Below are 18,188 nucleotides of genomic sequence, written 5' to 3'. Positions count from 1 at the left end.
CCTTGATCATCTTGGTTGCTCTCCTCTGCACGTTCCAGCTTGTCAACATCCTTCTTAAATTGTGGTACCCAGAATTGGACACAGTATTCCAGGTGTGGTCTGACTAAGGCAGAATAGAGTGGTACTATTACTTTCCTTGATCTGGACACTAGACTTCTGTTGATGCAGCCTAGAATAGCATTAGCTATTTCTTTCTTTCTTTCTGCCTCACACTTTTTACTCATGTTAAGCTTGTGGTCCACCAAGACCCCTAGATCCTTTTCACATGTACTGCTAGTAAGCCAGGTGTTCCCTATCTTCTATTTGTGCATCTGGTTCTTCCTGCCTAAGTGCAGAAACTTACATCTGTCCCTGTTGAAATACATTTTGTTAGCTTGCGCCCAGTTCTCCAATCTGTTAAGGTCAAATTGAATTTTGATTCTGTCATCTGCGGCATTAGCTGCGCCTCCCAGTTTGCAAATATGATGAGCATCCCCTCAATTCCTTCATCCAAGTTGTTTATAAAGGTGTTGAACAACAATGGGCTCAGGACAGAACCCTGTGGCACCCCACTTGTCACTTTTTCCAGGATGATGAGGAACAATTAATGAGTACTCTTTGGGTTCGGTCTGCCAACCAGCTACAAATCCACCTAACAGTTACTTCGTTCAACCCACATTTTAGCAGTTTCTTCGCAAGAATATCATGGGGGACTTTGTCAAAAGCCTTCCTGAAATCAAGATACACTAAGTCCACAGCATTCCCCTGATCTACCAAGCTTGTTACTCCAAGAACAACAACAAAAAGAGATTTGTCTGGCATGACCTAATTTTTAGAAACCTATGCTTATTGTGAACTAGGTACATTTGCATTGGTAGTCAGATACTGTTGAACTTTGACACCATCACTGATTAATATGTCTTTGAGTAAAAAGCATGTATATCCTGTGTTAACCAAACCCCGCTGTTACAGAGTCCTCTATTACCTTTGAAGAGGTAAAACATCACCCATAGCTCCAGTCTTGGGTATTAATACCACTCCTCTCCTTTTAAGCCTTTAAGCTAGTGTGTTGTAGGAGCAACTACACTGTCCAGGCACTGGTCCTCAGAATTTGGAAGCTGCCAGCTAGACATAAGAATCAGCCTGCCCTCTCTTGATTCACCGGGAGCCCAGATCTTTGAGTGTGTGATATAAAGCAACCAATCAAATTGTAAAGTTGAAGTATTCAGAAGCTGTGCAAAAGTACAACTAAGTTCATTTTAAATGTGACTTGTACAGGAGAAAGTTTTGGTAGGTTCTGAGGTGTGACATTTGGATTTTCCACCTTGACACCAAAATATATTGGTCTTGTACAATTCCATACATATTTTACTGGTAGTGGCCCCCTGATTCTGTGAAACTTGCTTCTGACTAATCATGCTTAGGATTAGGAATGTGGAAAGCTGCCTTTTAGTCAGAACTTCAGTCCTAGTCAGTTTGGCTCATTGGTTGTCAGCTGGGACCCACTATGGTTCATGGCTCAACAGCAGCACTTACCACCATATAAATATGGGGGGGAGGAAGAAAATAAATTGGTCCACAAATGCATGTTTGGTATAACAGTGGGTCCTGGCATTCCAGGATTTCAGTTATTTGGCACCTATAGCTGAAAATGCCTCTTCCCCTTCTCTGGGAATAAAAATGCAAGAATAATAAACAACAGTCTGCTCTTGTTTTGCGGCAGCCAAAATAAGACACCCATGGAGCCATTTCACTCTATCCAATGGCAAGACCTAGTTGATCCCTTTTACCACATGATATATGGTTACTCAAATAAATTCTATCCTGTGTTGCTGCTGCTCTCCCCGACTGCAAGAGTAGGAAAAAGAATCACATATTGAATGCCATTTTTCTTTTTGAAGAACAATTTCTAAATAATGGCATTCTGGACGACTGTGTGCTTAAATTACTCATAGCAACAGACAACACAGTGGAAAAACGTTGTGATGTGTTCCACAAAGCACATAGTCTAACTTTAGCTTTTATATTTTGGCAGTCTTAATGGCTTGCAATAATTTATCTTATGTTTAACCTCCTTTTTGGCTGCATTTCAAACCAGCACATATCCATGCTTCTGGTTTTCTTACTAATTTTAACAACTACCCACATTGAAGCAACTCAGTGTCCAAATAGTCGCTCTGTTGCAATGAAATATAATGAAGGCCTTTAGCAAGGAGTGTGACACATTGAGTTACACCCAGCTTTAGGAATAATATTGTAATCTTTCTGCATCAGTCTACATGTTCATTCTCTATGCTGAATGAGGATAGTTGAGGGTGGAGTTAAGTGTATTGCAGCCTTCCTGAGTTGGAACTTGTCTTCTTGTTTCAAGCTTCCTCTTTTTAATCAAATGTTGCCTTTAATAGGTCACAGCTGGAAGAGGTTATATCCTTTTTAAAAGGAAAAGGAAAAAAGCCAAACCCCCTCACAGAGCACTCTCCCAAGCGGGTTTCCCCCCTGCTTCCTAATTGTTGTTGGTTGATATTTAAATTTCACTGGATTACTTCTCTCTCTCTCTCAACTTTATATCTATGATTGAAAGCAGTAGTTGTTCTCTGACTTGTATGGAGGTAAGTTTTATATCTCTGTGTTACTGTATTACATATTTTCCTCTCTGTTTTGGAAATGCAGTGTCCTTCTTGACAGCTCATAACAAGCAGTTTCCTCAACTTCATTCCCTCTATTAATGCTACAGCTTGGATTGGGGGTGCAGTAGTAATAGCAGCTAGTACTGGAGGATTAGTACAAGAAGTCTCTGTTTACGTATCTATCTTTAAATTGGCTAGCATCGTCATAAATGTTTTATTCTAGAATGTAATAGTATTTACAAGTGGGTTATAGTTAAAGTGAATCTAAAACTTCCTAGAAGCAACAGAATTAACCTGTGTATTCCTTGAGATGCATAATTTAAGTTCTTTTCCCTCTGGGATTCTCAATTTTCTCATGATTTAAGCATTTTTAAAATGATTATTTCAAGAAGAATTATAACTCCTTTGCAGAAAGCAAGGGCTCATTCTGACATAATATAATTCCTCCCTAGGGGAACATTGGGGGGGGGATGTTGAAATCATACCCAGTGATTTAATTCAGCATCATAAAGGAGTAAAGGCAGTTTGACAGTGACCATCAGCCAAAAAAGAAAAGAAAAAGAAAAGTTTTGACCAGAGGGCTTTCATTCAGTCATTTGTTACAGCCTCTCTATTTTTAAAATTGACCATTTTTTAAAAAAAATAGTGTAGAATGGGAGGACACTGCAATTCCTACCACACAGCTTGCTTGCTCACTTGTCTGTAAATGAATAGCCAGGCACCTGAAGTTCACGTTTGTGCTACTTGCTTTGCAAACACCAAAGCTTTTGGTAAGCAGATAACAACAGCTGTAAAGCCAACTATTGCTCATGAAGAAAAGCTCCCTTCAAGGCTGCAAAGAGTTGAAATGGGGACCCAAGTAGATGTGCACTTAAGTACTTAGCAGCCAGTTGCATATCTTGTTTTTTCTAAACAAATTTATGGGGTGCGAAAGCCCAGTATCACCATGGGGGCAGTGAGTGAGAAGTGGTGGCTTATTTCTTCCCGGTTCCACTGAGATAAGGGAAAGGTCCCATTGTTGTCCCATTGCTACAGTTATCAGTCCACAATTTACACAGAATTTGGAATCTTTTTTACCCTAGGCAAAAGAGTTGCCAGCTTGATCCTTTCCCCTACCCTTGTCAGCTAGCTTTCTTTAAGTACAGTGGTGCCCCGCAAGACGAATGCCTCGCAAGACGAAAAACCCGCAAGACGAAAGGGTTTTTCGGGTTTTGCGACGCTTCGCTAGACGATTTTCCCTATGGGCTTGCATCGCAAGACGAAAGCCCATAGGGAAATCTCGGGGACCTTTTTTTAAATGCTGGCGGTGGGGAGCAAAGCCTTTTTCCCCCCTCCGGACTTCAGAAGAGGTCCAGGAAGGCCGGCGGGGGCGAAAGGCTTTGCTCCCCACCGCCAGCATTGGGGGGCAAAAGTCTTTGCCCCCCCTGCCTGCCTAACCGGGGGCTTTTAAATCGCCCCGGGACTGTCCGGGGCGATTTAAAAGCCCCCGGACGGCTTTTGAAGCCTCCCCCCGCCGCCCGGCATCGGGGCAGGAACGCCTCCCCCCGCCGCCTGGCATCGGAACCATGTCCCGATGCCGGGCGACGGGGCGAGAAAGCCTCCCCCCGCCGCCCGGCTTCGGGGCATCGTCCCGATGCCGGGCGACGGGGCGAGAAAGCCTCCCCCCGCCGCCTGGCATCGGAACCATGTCCCGATGCCGGGCGACGGGGCGGGAAAGCCTCCCCCCGCCGCCCGGCTTCGGGGCATCGTCCCGATGCAGGGCGGCCGGGCAGGAACGCCTCCCCCCGCCGCCCGGCTTCGGGGCATCGTCCCGATGCCGGGCGACGGGGCGAGAAAGCCTCCCCCCGCCGCCCGGCATCAGAACCATGTCCCGATGCCGGGCGACGGGGCGGGAAAGCCTCCCCCCGCCGCCTGGCATCGGAACCATGTCCCGATGCCGGGCGACGGGGCGGGAAAGCCTCCCCCCGCTGCCCGGCATCGGAACGATGTCCCGAAGCCGGGCGGCTGGGCGGGAAAGCCTCCCCCCGCCGCCCGGCTTAGGGGCATCGTCCCGATGCCGGGCGGTGGGGCAGGAACGCCTCCCCCAGCCGCCCGGCATCGGAACGATGTCCCGAAGCCGGGCGGCCAGGCGGGAAAGCCTCCCCCCGCCGCCCGGCTTCGGGGCATCGTCCCGATGCCGGGAAGTGGGGCAGGAACGCCTCCCCCAGCCGCCCGGCTTCGGGGCATCGTCCCGATGCCGGGCGGTGGGGCAGGAACGCCTCCCCCAGCCGCCCGGCTTCGGGGCATCGTTCCGATGCCGGGCGGTGGGGCAGGAACGCCTCCCCCCACCGCCCGGCATCGGAACGATGTCCCGAAGCCGGGCGGCCGGGCGAGAAAGCCTCCCCCCGCCGCCTGGCATCGGAACGATGTCCCGAAGCCGAGCGGCGGGGCGAGAAAGCCTTTGTCCCCCCTGCCTGCCTTCCCAGGGGCTTTTAAATCGCCCCGGACAGCGGAGAAGTCCTCCGCTGTCCCGGGCGATTTTAAAATGCCGCCCGCCAGAAGAGGTCGGGGGAAGGCGTTTTCCATAGGAACGCATTAATTGATTTTCAATGCATTCCTATGGAAAACCGTGCATCGCAAGACGAAAAACTCGCAAGACGAAGAGACTTGCGGAACGAATTAATTTCGTCTTGCGAGGCACCACTGTAATATTTTCTTATGTCTTGTGGCCGAAAACAGTTGTGGATGTTTACTTATTTATTTTAGGTGTAACTCTAGTTTACAATTGCACTTGGAAGTATGCCTTATAGATTCAGGAAGAACTAGTGTTCGGTTGTGTTCACATCTTAGCACAGTTTTTCACTTCCCTTATCTCATGCTGGGCTTCACTCCACAGCTTCACAATTTAATTACAGTGGTGCCCCGCAAGACGAATGCCTCGCAAGACGAAAAACCCGCTAGATGAAAGGGTTTTCCGTTTTGGAGGCGCTTCGCAAAACGAATTCCCCTATGGGGTTGCTTCGCAAGACGAAAAAAATCTTGCATCCCCCCCGCGGGTTTTTTCACTTTTTTCGCCCTTTTCTTAAGCCGCTAAGCCGCTTATCAGCTGTTCCGCTGCTAAGCCGCTTAACAGCTGATCACTGGAAGCCGCTTGACAGCTGTAGCGCTAATCCGCTAAGCTGTCAATGGGCTTGCTTTGCAAGACGAAAAAACCGCTATACGAAGAGCCTCACGGAACGGATTAATTTCGTCTTGCGAGGCACCACTGTATAGAAGTAGTTGCAGTGAGTCCCAGAATTCTCCTGTAGCTCCTGAAGGGTGTTCCAAACCCAGGACAGCAGCAGAGCCAATAAGGATGGTCCTCTCCAGGCGGAGGAGCTGCCCTGCCCTTCCAGATCAGACCTATCAGGGGGTTTTTGGGAGCTTCTCAAGGTCACCAGTGTAAAACAAAATATTTCTTTTATTGATTTATTATTATTATTACCTTTTCATTTCCCCCCTCTAGACCACCCAACACCTCACAGCTAGGGATTGGGGCACAGGGAACAGAGCAGGTCAACATTAGAGACTGCATGCCATTGTTGCAATGGGACAGCAAGCAGGCTCCTCAGCCCTTCTGGGGTTGTCAGGCCACCCACCATAGGAGAAATCTCACTGGCCAGGCTAGTTCTCACTACTCCCACTTGTTTCAGGGCCGTTTTGGGTGATATATTTGCCAAAATATGCTTACATTTTTCTAAGCTTCCCCCCCACTCCAGGGGACCAGACATGAGCTTTGGGCTGCTGGGGTAACTGCAGCAGACATGAAATCCCAGAAAGATGTGTCAGGGACACAGCGGTGCCAGGGGAAGGCCAAGCACTGCAGTCCTCGCAGGCTGGCTCTTCAGCATCTCATAATATGAGGCTCTTATTCCCAATACGAATAGACCTCTGGATCTGGGTAGTGAGTTACACCCAAATTCTTCATTTGGACGAGGGAATGATTGCCCATGAAATACCCTGGCTGGTTTTGTATTTGGCAGGGGATGGGAGGAGCAGCTATACCTGTTCCAGTTTGGGGTTTAGAAAGTTCCAGAAGGAAACAGCAAAAGCACTATCCTTGGGAGCGCACTAGCCACAAAAGGAACAGGAGGTCTCCACCCTTGAGCTCATTATCATCTAGCTCCTCCAGGAAGTCATCTTTCTATAAGCATATGCCTGCCTCTTCTGTCACTCTGCAGAAGGGAAGGGAAGACCAAGGACCCTTATGACAAGATGGTCAAGGTGTCTTCACAGGAGATTTGAAGCTTCTGCTACTGCCTTCTGGGCTTTGCTTGCCAGCTCTAGCTTCGTATGGTTTGACTAGATCATCCTCAGGGTCCCTTCGAACTCTACAATTCTATGATTCTATGATTCTATGTGGTTCCAGGAGCTGGAAGGTATGTCCAAGGTGATTAAGGATGGTCTCAAGAAGATTGGACTGGCTTCTGTGCTCATGGCAGACACTTCTCATGGGTACCCTCAAGTTATAGTCTCAAGCCTTGACAGTTAACATGGTGGCCAGAAGTAACATATGACTGAGGACTTGGGCAACCAGTCAGTTCTTAGTCCAGGCTGGCTGGAGCATCCCTTCTCAGGTACAAAGCTGTTTGGCAAGGCATTTGATCTAGTGCTCAGAAATAGTAAAGATGAAAAGAAGGCCTAGTCTACTCTAAAAAGGAAGCAAAAGAACCAAAACAGTGGCAGTCTTTACACTTGGGCTTATTCCACAAGGAACTGGACTTCAGGGAAGTACTTCTAGCAGAGTTTATCCCAGGGGTTTGGGTGCAGCTCCATGCAGACCCAACCAGGGACAAACACATCTGCTATGTTCAGCAAGGTTTAGAATAAATCTACCTCTTCCTCACACCAGCTGCCTGCCCGTAACTAAAGGTAGGTGATGCTTTACTATGCATCAAACTAGTTCTGAAGTATAGGTCTGGGAGATGGTCTCCCTTGGTTACATAATGGAGTATGTATGTTGTCCCAGAAATAAATTCATGACCTCCCCAAGGTCATGAAATCTATCCAAACACCAGCCGGGGCTAGAAGCCATCAGCACCTTCTGGATGTCAAAAGACTAGCTCTTGTCTCTACAGGCTAGAGCAGGGGTCGGCAAACTAAGTCCCGGGGACCGAATCAGGCCCAATTGCCTTCAGGATTTGGCTTGCGGACTGTCTGTGGATCAGTGTGGGGATTCTGTTTGTTCGGGCTGCGCCATTTTTCTCCCTGTGCTATTCCATTTTTTCTCCTTTCCCTCACACACACCACGGCGGCGCCTCCCTCCTCCTGGATTCTCCCTGCCCTGCCTAGAGGAGAAAGGGGGCTGGGCTGAGCTGGCTGAGTACCATTTTAAGCAGCCCCTCTCCGGAGCCAGCCCTTTCACACCACTCATCTTCCCTCTGCTGCCGCCACTGTCGCCTTGGTGCTCCTGTGGGCCAGGGAGCGGAGCAGACAATCTTGCTCTGTCTACCTACGAGAAGCAGGGAGGGTGGCGGCGGCAGCCCCTGGGAAGGGAAGTGGGGAGGAGGGCTACTTACCCCCCTCGCCTCTTCTTCCAGCCCCCCCCCCCCAGTGCTGCTTCTCTGGCCCACCACAAGGTCTGAGGGACAGTGGAGCGGCCCACAGCTAAAAAAAATTTGCTGACCCCTGGTCGAGAGATCTGGAGTCTATTCCTTTCTTGGTGCCACAAAAGGTTGGAGATTTCAGATCTAGTGGCTCAACAAGTTTCTCATCTCACCAGAAGCATTTTAGGATGAATACTCTCAGATCCATCATGACAGCTTTCTTGAAAGATGACTTTTTGTAATTAGTGGATTTGTCAGATGCCTATCTCCACATCTTCATCAGATCCAGCAACGGGATGATCCTACATTTTAAAAAATATTAATATTTTATTAAGGTGATTTCAATTAAAGGAATTAAAGTGATACGGGGGAAAAAGGAAAAATGAGAGGGAGAAAAACAACATCAAAGATACATATAAAAGCAAAAATTTGCAAAAAAAGAAAAATATATATGATATTCCCATACGTTCTTCTCTAAAGTGGTATAATGTTATTGTACTAGTGCTTATGTAAATAGTAATAGCCTACAACATTTTGTATAAACTCATTCCAAATGTTATTGCATTTATCCATACAGAATCTGCACATGTAAGCAGTCCATTCATAAATTGTGAGTGATTTCATACTGTTCCTACATTTTGTATGCAACAAAAAATACTTCAGTACAGGCTATTTGGGTTCAACATTCTAATATGGTCTTGTTCAGGAAGAAAGCTATGGAAAAATATAGAGCACACTTTTGTGTCCAGAGGCATGACTTAGTGAACTCTTCTCTATGTTTACCACAAGTGCCTTCATGATCCCTAGAACACCTGTGAGTGATTCTGGACACCACCTGATTCAGGATGTTCCTCACACCAGAACATTAGCAGTGATGCTTTTCTTGTCGTCTCAGCAGGCTTTGCATGAGAAGAGTTTGACACTGCTTCACTGTTGCCCTTAAAGCAGCAATCTTATCTTACCTGTACAGTATTACTTCTGCTTTATGACGTTTGCATACCGAAGGAATTTACTTTCTCCTTGCTTCTTTCACAATCTACAAGTTGTGTGTTCATCAAATTTGTTGCGGAGAACGAGGACCAAATGGAAAAGCCCAGGCCTTTTAAAACTGTTTAATATTTATTATGACAGCACTTACTGAATTTTTAGTTTTATTGCTCTTCTGCTATTTGGGCGTTTTTGTAGTTTTAAAGAGGGTTTTAAACTTTGCCCAGTTCCACTTTAGTCCCTTTAGTGCTCCCTCTATTCTGCATAGTTATTTAAGTTCAAGAGACAAGGAATGACACTGTGGTTGTAGGCTTTTAACAAGGCAAAATCACTTTGCTTCACATGCTAATCATCACAGGACAAGGGGCTGCATGCTGAATAAGGTGAACATGATTAGTGGAACTTAATCCTTCCCTATTGTACCAAGTCTTAGGTTCAAACCAAACCTTCCATAGTATGTTTGTGAACAACATATCTTTATTTATGGACTCAGATGAGTAGCACTTTCTAAACTTCCTTTCTTCCGCTCAAATGGCTTGCACGGCTACTCTGTGTCTTCTTCAGTATTGGCAAGAGTTAACTTCCTGTTTTGGTGGTTCCTCTCTTTCTGCAGAGGGAGAACCGCAGGCTTCAGGAAGCCAGCATGCGGCTTGAGCAAGAGAACGATGACCTTGCCCATGAACTTGTAACAAGCAAAATTGCTCTACGGAATGACTTGGACCAGGTGAGAAAAGACTTCATCAGCAGGCAGGTATAAGCCGAAATTAGAGAAATTACAGTCTTAGGTTTGCAATTGGAGAGTAGAATCACAAACATTATTATTATTATTATTATTATTATTATTATTATTATTATTATTATTGGTGGTTCATGTTTGTGAATGGTATTTAGCGTTCCAAAATGCTGGCCCAAACCTTTAAAACCCTAAATGGCTTGGGACTAGGTTACCTGCAAGATCTACACCTTCTGTATATAACTACCCAAACCTTAAGATCCTCTTCAGAGGTCCATCTTCAAGTTCTTTCACCATGTGATTTTAGTGGTTGCTAGGGAGAAGGCCTTGTTGATGGCACTCAAGCTGTGGAATAACCTCCCCAGAGAGTCTTACCTGGCACCTTCTTTGTGGTCTTTTCATTGCCAGGTGAAGACCTTTTTCAGTCTCCCTGTTTTAAACGATGGGATTTTAAAATTGGAACTTTTGTATGTGGTGCATTTTTAGTTAAACTGTAAATTTGGTTTTAGGTTTCTCTCACTGCTGGGAAATTTTTATGCTGCAACAGTTCTTTTATCTTTTTAATGCATAGTATTTTCTCATTTTATATTTTTGAGGTACCAAAAGAACTATGTCATTGGGTTGCAGAGATAAATGAGTCCTTCTGGCCATGCTTACCATTGCGCTCCCACATGGCCCATGAGGGAACGTGGTCCTCAGGGTGAAAAAGGTTATGCACCCCTGAGTTCATGAAGGCCAATCATTCCCCCACTTTCAGAGAAACGGCTTACCATATACTTAAGACATGCCACGTGTGGGTTAAGCCCAGGAGAAGACAGGTGCCTGGACAAAAGAAGGTATAAACCAGGCTTCCTCAACCTCGGCCCTCCAGATGTTTTGCGATTACAATTCCCAGCATCCCTGACCACTGGTCCTGCTAGCTAGGGATCATGGGAGTTGTAGGCCAAAAACATCTGGAGGGCCAAGGATGAGGAAGCCATTCTATAATAAATGTCTCTGAGAGATGGATATTAGAAAAGTAAATGTTTCACCCAATAGGAGCTTTTCCAATCAGGGGTGTAGTGTGGGCAGGGCCAGGGGGCCATAGCCCCAAACGCATGATTTTGAGGGGATGCGAACCAGAAACCCCCTTGCAGGGATCCCTGTTCCACCCTACCTTCCACTGGGGGCCTCTTGGCCCCGGAGCCTGGCCTGGCCTTGCTGCCATGTCCCCTCGCCTGGTCAGTGTTGGGAGGATGTGCCCGCCAAGGACTACATCAGCTAGGCAGATTCCCCCCGAGCGGGCAGGCAGCACAGCGTGGTCCTGTGAACCCTCATTGTCCTGCACCCACCTGGCAGCAGCAGCAGCAGTGAGGGCAGGGCTGGCGTGGCAGGTTTTCTTCACCCTCTGCGCTTCACCCCCTGTCCCTGCTCCCGCCCGGTGCCTGCATGTGTGCCCCGGGTGCCAGCAAAGGATGCACTGCTGCTCTTTCCAATAGCCTCCTGCATGTTTAATTAACTTAAATGAAAGATCAAATGACTACCCATGTGTAGATTTCATTGTAAAGAGAGATGTGGGAGGCTAATTCTCTGGACCCAGTATTTGGATATACATTATATCATAATGTTGTAAGCATTTATCTTCATTTTTTTTTTTTATAAATATTTTATTAGGTTTTTAATAAACAAATTTCCACTTTCAAATACATACTTCCATGAATCCAATGGACTTCCCCCATCTCCCGAGCACTGCATTCCCTGTGTAACCAAAACCTCAGCAATTTGTTGACTTGTTTTGTACATAACAATATATCTTCCATTTTATCGTGTTATCTGATGTAAACATTTCGATACAATTGCATTAATTTTTAATTTCCACACAATAAAAATATTTCGTTACCTCACTTCTGTCTTATAGTGTCTTATTTATCAATTCAGAAATTTGCCGATACTGAAGCTATACCTTCCTAGAAAGGAGCATTTTTTAACATTCATACAACTTATAATGCTTTTTCAAATAGTCCTTAAAACTTTTCCAAACTTCCTCCGTTTCTTCTTCTCCCGAGTCTCGAATTCTGCCAGTCATTTCAGCCAACTCCATATAGTCCATCAGCTGCGTCTGCCATTCTTCCAATGTGGGTAAATTTTGTGTCTTCCAGTGCTTTGCCAACAGAATCCTCGCTGCTGTAGTAGCGTACATAAAGAAAATTCTATCTTTCTTGACCATCCTCTGGTCTACCATGCCCAGAAGGAAGGCCTCCGGTTTCTTAGGTAAGGTGAATCTCAGCACCTTTTTTAGTTCATTATGTATCATTTCCCAGAAGGCCTTCACTTTCGGGCAGGTCCACCAGAGGTGTAAAAATGTCCCTTCCTCTTCCTTACATTTCCAGCATTTATTGTCAGACAGGTGATATATCTTTGCAAGCTTGACTGGGGTCATGTACCACCGGTATATCATTTTCATAATGTTTTCCTTCAAGGCAGTACATGCCGTGAATTTCATTCCGGTGTTCCATAACCTTTCCCAGTCTTCAAACATAATGTTATGCCCCAAATCCTGTGCCCACTTTATCATAGAGGATTTGACAATCTCATCCTGTGTGTTCCATTTAAGCAGCAAGTTATACATTCTCGAAATTAGCTTGGATTTTGGCTCAAGCAACTCTGTTTCTAGTTTCGATTTTTCCTCCTGAAAACCCACTTTTTTGTCTGCTTTAAAAACTTCCTGAATTTGAGCATAATGCAACCAATCTCGCACCTTGTTTTTTAACTTTTCCATACTCTGTAACCTCCATTTATCTCCAATTTTTTCAATTATTTCCCAATATTTAGGCCAGTGGGCCTCCATATTGAGTCTTTTACGTGCTTTGGCCTCCATCGGTGAGAGCCACCTCGGAGTTTTACTCTCCAATAAGTCTTTATATTTTGACCAGACCATGAAAATTGCCCTTCTGACAATATGGTTTTTGAACAATTTATGAACTTTAACCTTGTCATACCACAAATATGCATGCCACCCAAAAGCATTATCAAATCCCTCCAGGTCAAGGACATCGGTGTTCTCCAATAAGATCCAATCCTTCAACCAGCAGAGGGCTGCAGCTTCGTAATATAACCTCAAGTCCGGCAGGGCAAACCCCCCTCTTTCTTTCGCATCTGTTAGTATTTTAAACTTTATTCGGGGCTTTTTGCCCTGCCAGACAAATTTGGACAAATCCCTCTGCCATTTTCCAAAACATTCCACCTTATCCACGACCTGGAGGGACTGAAACAAAAATAGCATTTTCGGCAATACATTCATCTTTATGGCAGCTATTCTGCCCAACAAGGAAAGTTTTAATCTTGACCATGTTTCCAGATCTCTTTTTATCTCTGCCCAACATTTCTCATAGTTGTCCTTAAATAAATTCAAATTTTTGGAGGTCAAATGGACCCCTAGGTACTTTACTTTTTTGACCACATTTAGTTCTGTTTCTTTTCTGAACTCCTCTATTTCAGTAGTTGTCAAGTTTTTTGCTAAAACTTTAGTTTTTTGTTTATTCAGCTTGAATCCCGCCACCCGACCAAAATCAGAAATTAATTCTAACGCTCTTTTAGTACTAGAGGCTGGCTCCTGTAATGTTAATACCAAGTCGTCTGCGAAAGCTTTCAGTTTATATTGTTTCTCTCCGACCACAATTCCCTGTGTCAACTGGTCGTTTCTGATCATGTTCAGTAGCACCTCCAGAACTGAAATAAACAGCAGAGGAGATAGAGGGCACCCCTGTCGTGTCCCTTTTTCAATTTTAAACTCCTCTGTCACCACGTTGTTTACTATCAATTTGGCCTTTTGTTCTGAATAAATTGCTTCTATTCCATTTTCAAACCCCCGCCCTACTCCCATCCTTTCCAAATTTTTCTTCATAAACAGCCAAGAAATGTTGTCGAAGGCCTTCTCCGCATCAATAAAAATCAACACCGCTCTTGTGTTTGAATTAATCTGTAAAAACTCCAAAATGTCAATGATGTTTCTTGTGTTGTCAAATAAATGCCTACCAGGGAGAAAGCCTGCTTGGTCCTTATGAATAACTTCATTTAAGACTTTCTTAAACCTACTTGCCAAAATGTCTGCAAAAATTTTATAATCCACATTTAGGAGTGAGATAGGACGGTAGTTTTTAAGTTGAGTTTTTTCAGATTCTAGTTTTGGGATCAACGTGATGAAGGCTTCTTTCCACGTTTCCGGTGCCTTCCTCCCCTCCATAATCTGATTGCAAACTTCCAACAATGGTTGTGTCAATGAGTCCTTCAGTACCTTATAATATTTGGAAGTAAGCCCATCAGGTCCCGGAGATTTGCCCAGTTGGAGGTTCTGAATGGCGCATTCAATTTCTTGGGTTGTAATATTACAGTTCAGGGTTGCTCTCATTTCCTGGGGTATTTTTTGTAATCCATTAGTTATGACAAATTGGTCCACCTCTGAGCTTTTTTGTGGCCTTTGAGAATAGAGTTCTTTAAAATATTTCTGGAAGGACCTTCTGATTTCTTCGGGTTTCTGAACCATTCTCCCTTCAATCTCTAGATTTGTAACTGTGTTAAGTTTTTGTCTCTTTTTCAACTGCCAGGCTAACAATTTTCCACATTTGTTTGCAGATTCAAAGGATCTTTGTTTCATTTGTTTAATTTTCCATTCCACCTCTTGATTTATCAGTTTCGAATATTGTGCCTGGAAAAACTTCACTTCTCTCAATACTTCCTTCGATTTGGGCCTGGATCTCAGTTTTCTCTCTCCTTCTCTTATTTTCTCCAAGATCTTCTCCTTCTTTTCATTCCAGAGTCTTTTTTTAATCGTGTTCTGTTGTATTAGAAACCCTCTTATCACTGCTTTGCTTGCGTCCCAGATTATTCTTTTTTCCACATTTGTCTTTAAGTTTATTTCAAAATAGTCCTTTAAAACTTTTTGGGCCTTCTTAACAATCTCCTGATCTCTTAACAAGGCGTCATTCATTCTCCATCTGAACGATCCGGTTGTATTTAGTCTCAATTCCATTCTCAAGGCGTTGTGGTCGGAGCAGGTTTTTGGGCAGATTTCCACTTTTCTGGTCTTAGGTGCCAGCCCTCTAGTTATCCATATTTGGTCGATTCGCGTCCATGTCATATGGGCCTCAGAAAAGAAAGTTCCTTCTTTCCCTAGAGGGTTCTTGATCCTCCATATGTCGATCAAATCCAAATTGTCAGTCATTTCAAAAAAGGTTTTTGGAAGTCTGCCATCTTTCGTTATATTAGCACTTTGTGACTTATCCATATTCACTGAGGCGACACCGTTCATATCTCCCAACATGATAATGTTGTTATAGTCCAAATAGTCCAGCATAATCTCATGCAGCTTCTTAAAAAATTCCGATTTTCCATCATTTGGGGCGTAGATTCCTAGAATTAAAAACTTTTCTCCTTGTGTCTGGATTTCAATTGCCAAAATTCTGCCCTGTTCGTCTTTAAATACAAATTTTGGGGACAAGTTCTCCTTTGCATAGATCACCACTCCTCTTTTCTTAACTTTATCCGATGAAATAAATTCTTGGCCTAACCTTTTATTAATTAGCACTTTTCTATGGAGTCTTGTCACATGTGTTTCTTGCAGGCAAATAATGTCCAATTGTTCTTTTTTCAAAATATGAAATACTTTTCTGCGTTTTTCTGGAGAATTCCCGCCATTTATATTCCAGCTAAGAAGCTGTAGAGACATCCCGGTCTACTTCTTGGATATCACAGTTGGGTATCTAATTTGTCTTCCTTTTCCGGAAGCTGTGGTGCCGGGCCGCCTCCAGATGGTGTGGATCCTGGTGGTAATCCCGGTGGTGGAGGCCAAGAATCTGCGGCTCTCTTTTGGAGGTCCTCCTCGTTGTCGTGTAGGAACTTCTGGTGGTCTTCTGGCGTTTTGATTCTTACCTTCTTTCCTTTATAGGTAAATGACAGACCTTGAGGAAATTCCCACCTGTATGGGATTGCGTTGTATCTTAACAATTTGGCCAAGTCTGTATATGTGGCTCTAAGGTCCAACAAATATTTAGGAATATCTCTATAAATTTCTGCCCTTTTACCTTCGACTTCCAGGGATTTTTTAAAGTGTTGGCCTAATATCTTGTCTCTTTCCTCTCTTGTTCTCAAACAAACCAAACAGTCTCTGGACTTATCTTTTTTAACCGATCTTCCCAGTCTGAAGGCCGTCACGATCTTGAAGTCTTTATCTTCTTCAACCCCCCAAAATTTAGAAAACAGCTCCGTCAAGAATTTCTCTAGGTTGCCCTGTTCCAGCTCTGGGACAGCCCTCAGCCTAAGATTACATTCCTTACTTTTCAGTTCCACCATTGACAGGTAGGCTTGCTGTTCTCCTACCTGTCTTCTCAGAGGTCTTACTTCCCCTTTGATCTCTTCCACCTTCTTGCACGCTTGCTCAGCTTTTTGATTGGCTTCCGCAGCTAATTTGTAGTTCTCCGCCGTAGCTCCTTGCAGTTTCTCAATAGCCTGGGTATGCTGCGAAACCTGATCTGTTAACTTGCTGATAGTAGATGTAGCTCTATCAATTTTAGATGACTGATCGTCCACCTTCTTATTCAAAAGTGCCAATTGTTCCAAAATTTGTTTCAAGACTGGATCAGTTCCTCCAGCTGCCATTTCTTCTGTAGCAGGCGTTTCAGCTTCCTCCTCCTGCGCCGTCAACACAGTAGGCACCGAGGATCTACGATGGTGAATCAAGGTTGTTTGGACCAGCTGCCCAGCTCTCTTGTCTTTTTTCTTTTCTTTAACTTCCTCAGCTAAAGCTTCCTTAGCTTTAGCTGCTCTTGTTTTCGCTGGGCCACTCATTCCCCAGCTGCTGTTCAAGGTCAAATAGTCTTTCAGTCCATGAGAAAGGCAAGTCCAGAGTATAAACAATTAAACCACAAAAAATCCCAATAAGATACAGTTCCCAGGCTACTATGTCTCCGCAAATCCACTAGGGGGGGTTTTCAAAGGAAAGAAAGTTTCTTTTCCACCATCAAAGCTCCTATTTCGACTGAAATCCCCAAGTTCAGAAAGGAGGATTTCAGAGAGTTCTGTTTCGAATTAGTGCCACAAGGTAACAGAGAGGTTTCAATAACAGTATTAAAGCGATAGTGTATCCATCAGTGCAACAGTTTATGTTAAAAGAAAAGTTTCTGCAGCCTGACAGTACTCATTTGCAACACTGGCAGTCCAATAACTCGGTTGTCCCCTTCAATTCCACGTCTCTTCACAATAGGAGGAAGATTCTCTGACACACTGGACTAAAACATTTATTTCTTCACCCTTTTTCGATTTCTAAAAACACACAGTCTATTAATGCCCCTTCTTATTTCTTTCAAAGTCTCTTTTTAACACTTCAGCCCGCATCGGGTTCTTTGCTTTGCTCCGATTAGCAGGACCGGAAGGCGGACTTCCTGTTACTCGCCTCCCGTTTTCAGCCAAAATAGACAAATTTAAGTTGATCCTTAGTCAGTTCTTTGGTACCCCTTACTCACGGGTAAATTGCAGCCAATCTCGATGTTTTTCAAGAAGAAAGGTCGGCGCTCATCAGCAACAGCAGCGCGGCTTCACTTCCGCGAAAAGAGCGATGAACTCACAGCGCCGCTCCCCCGTTCACGATCCGGAGCCTCTTACGAGGTCCCTTCCTCGCTTCTGGGGGGGCTTCTGGCACCCGCCGAGTCCCACGGCCACAGGCTCGCTCTGCCTGCGGTTTATCTGGATGGGTCTCCGCTTCGCCGTAGCGGAAAACCCTTTTTCGCGGAGCCCCTCTTCACTGGGTAAAGAGGACCGCCATTGCTGTTTTGCGCCGCCTCCGGAAGTCGTAAGCATTTATCTTCAAAGTGCCAAGAGAGATGACAAGTCCATACATATATACATAAACACACACAAGCACACACCTCCATGCAGATATTCACACATCTTCAGGGGAGTGCACATTCCATTGATAATGGTAGCTCCACATAGAGGCTCAGATAAATTGTGTTGTTATTGTTTAAGAGCCAGTGTTGTGTAACTGGGACCTTCTTTGAATTCTCAGGCTGAAGACAAAGCAGATGTGTTGAACAAGGAGCTGCTTTTGACCAAACAAAAACTAGTGGAGACTGAAGAGGAGAAGAGGAAACAGGAAGAAGAAACAGCCCAGGTAAGAATAGTTTCAGTGATCAGCAGAGGAGGCAACCTACCTATATGCAGAATGCTTAAACACGGTGTATCAAAAGGGCAAAATAGAGAACATCGACTAAAGATCCCGTGAACAATCGCTCTCGCTTTCACACTGCACAGCCTGACCATGAGAGT

The 18,188-nt window shown here is 44.8% G+C and overlaps 1 protein-coding gene across 4 annotated transcripts in view; it reads left to right on the top strand.

The window, feature by feature from the left end:
• RABGAP1L (RAB GTPase activating protein 1 like) overlaps positions 1–18,188 on the top strand; it is a 157,660-nt gene that overhangs the window by 129,744 nt on the left and 9,728 nt on the right. For 3 of the 4 annotated variants that reach the window (XM_081915055.1, XM_081915058.1, XM_081915059.1), the window contains 2 exons: positions 9,771–9,881; positions 17,929–18,033. In XM_081915055.1, the coding sequence (XP_081771181.1) occupies positions 9,771–9,881; positions 17,929–18,033 (216 nt within the window). Of the gene's footprint in view, positions 1–1,521; positions 2,589–9,770; positions 9,882–17,928; positions 18,034–18,188 lie in introns of those variants that run through there. The other variant, XM_081915060.1, reaches the window with a different exon arrangement.

This window comes from Podarcis melisellensis (genome assembly GCF_964234715.1).
Source record: "Podarcis melisellensis genome assembly, chromosome: 6".
In the NCBI taxonomy this organism is placed as follows: Eukaryota; Metazoa; Chordata; class Lepidosauria; order Squamata; family Lacertidae; genus Podarcis; species Podarcis melisellensis.
Note: the sequence above shows the minus strand (reverse complement) of the source record. Positions and strands in the feature narration are given on the sequence as shown.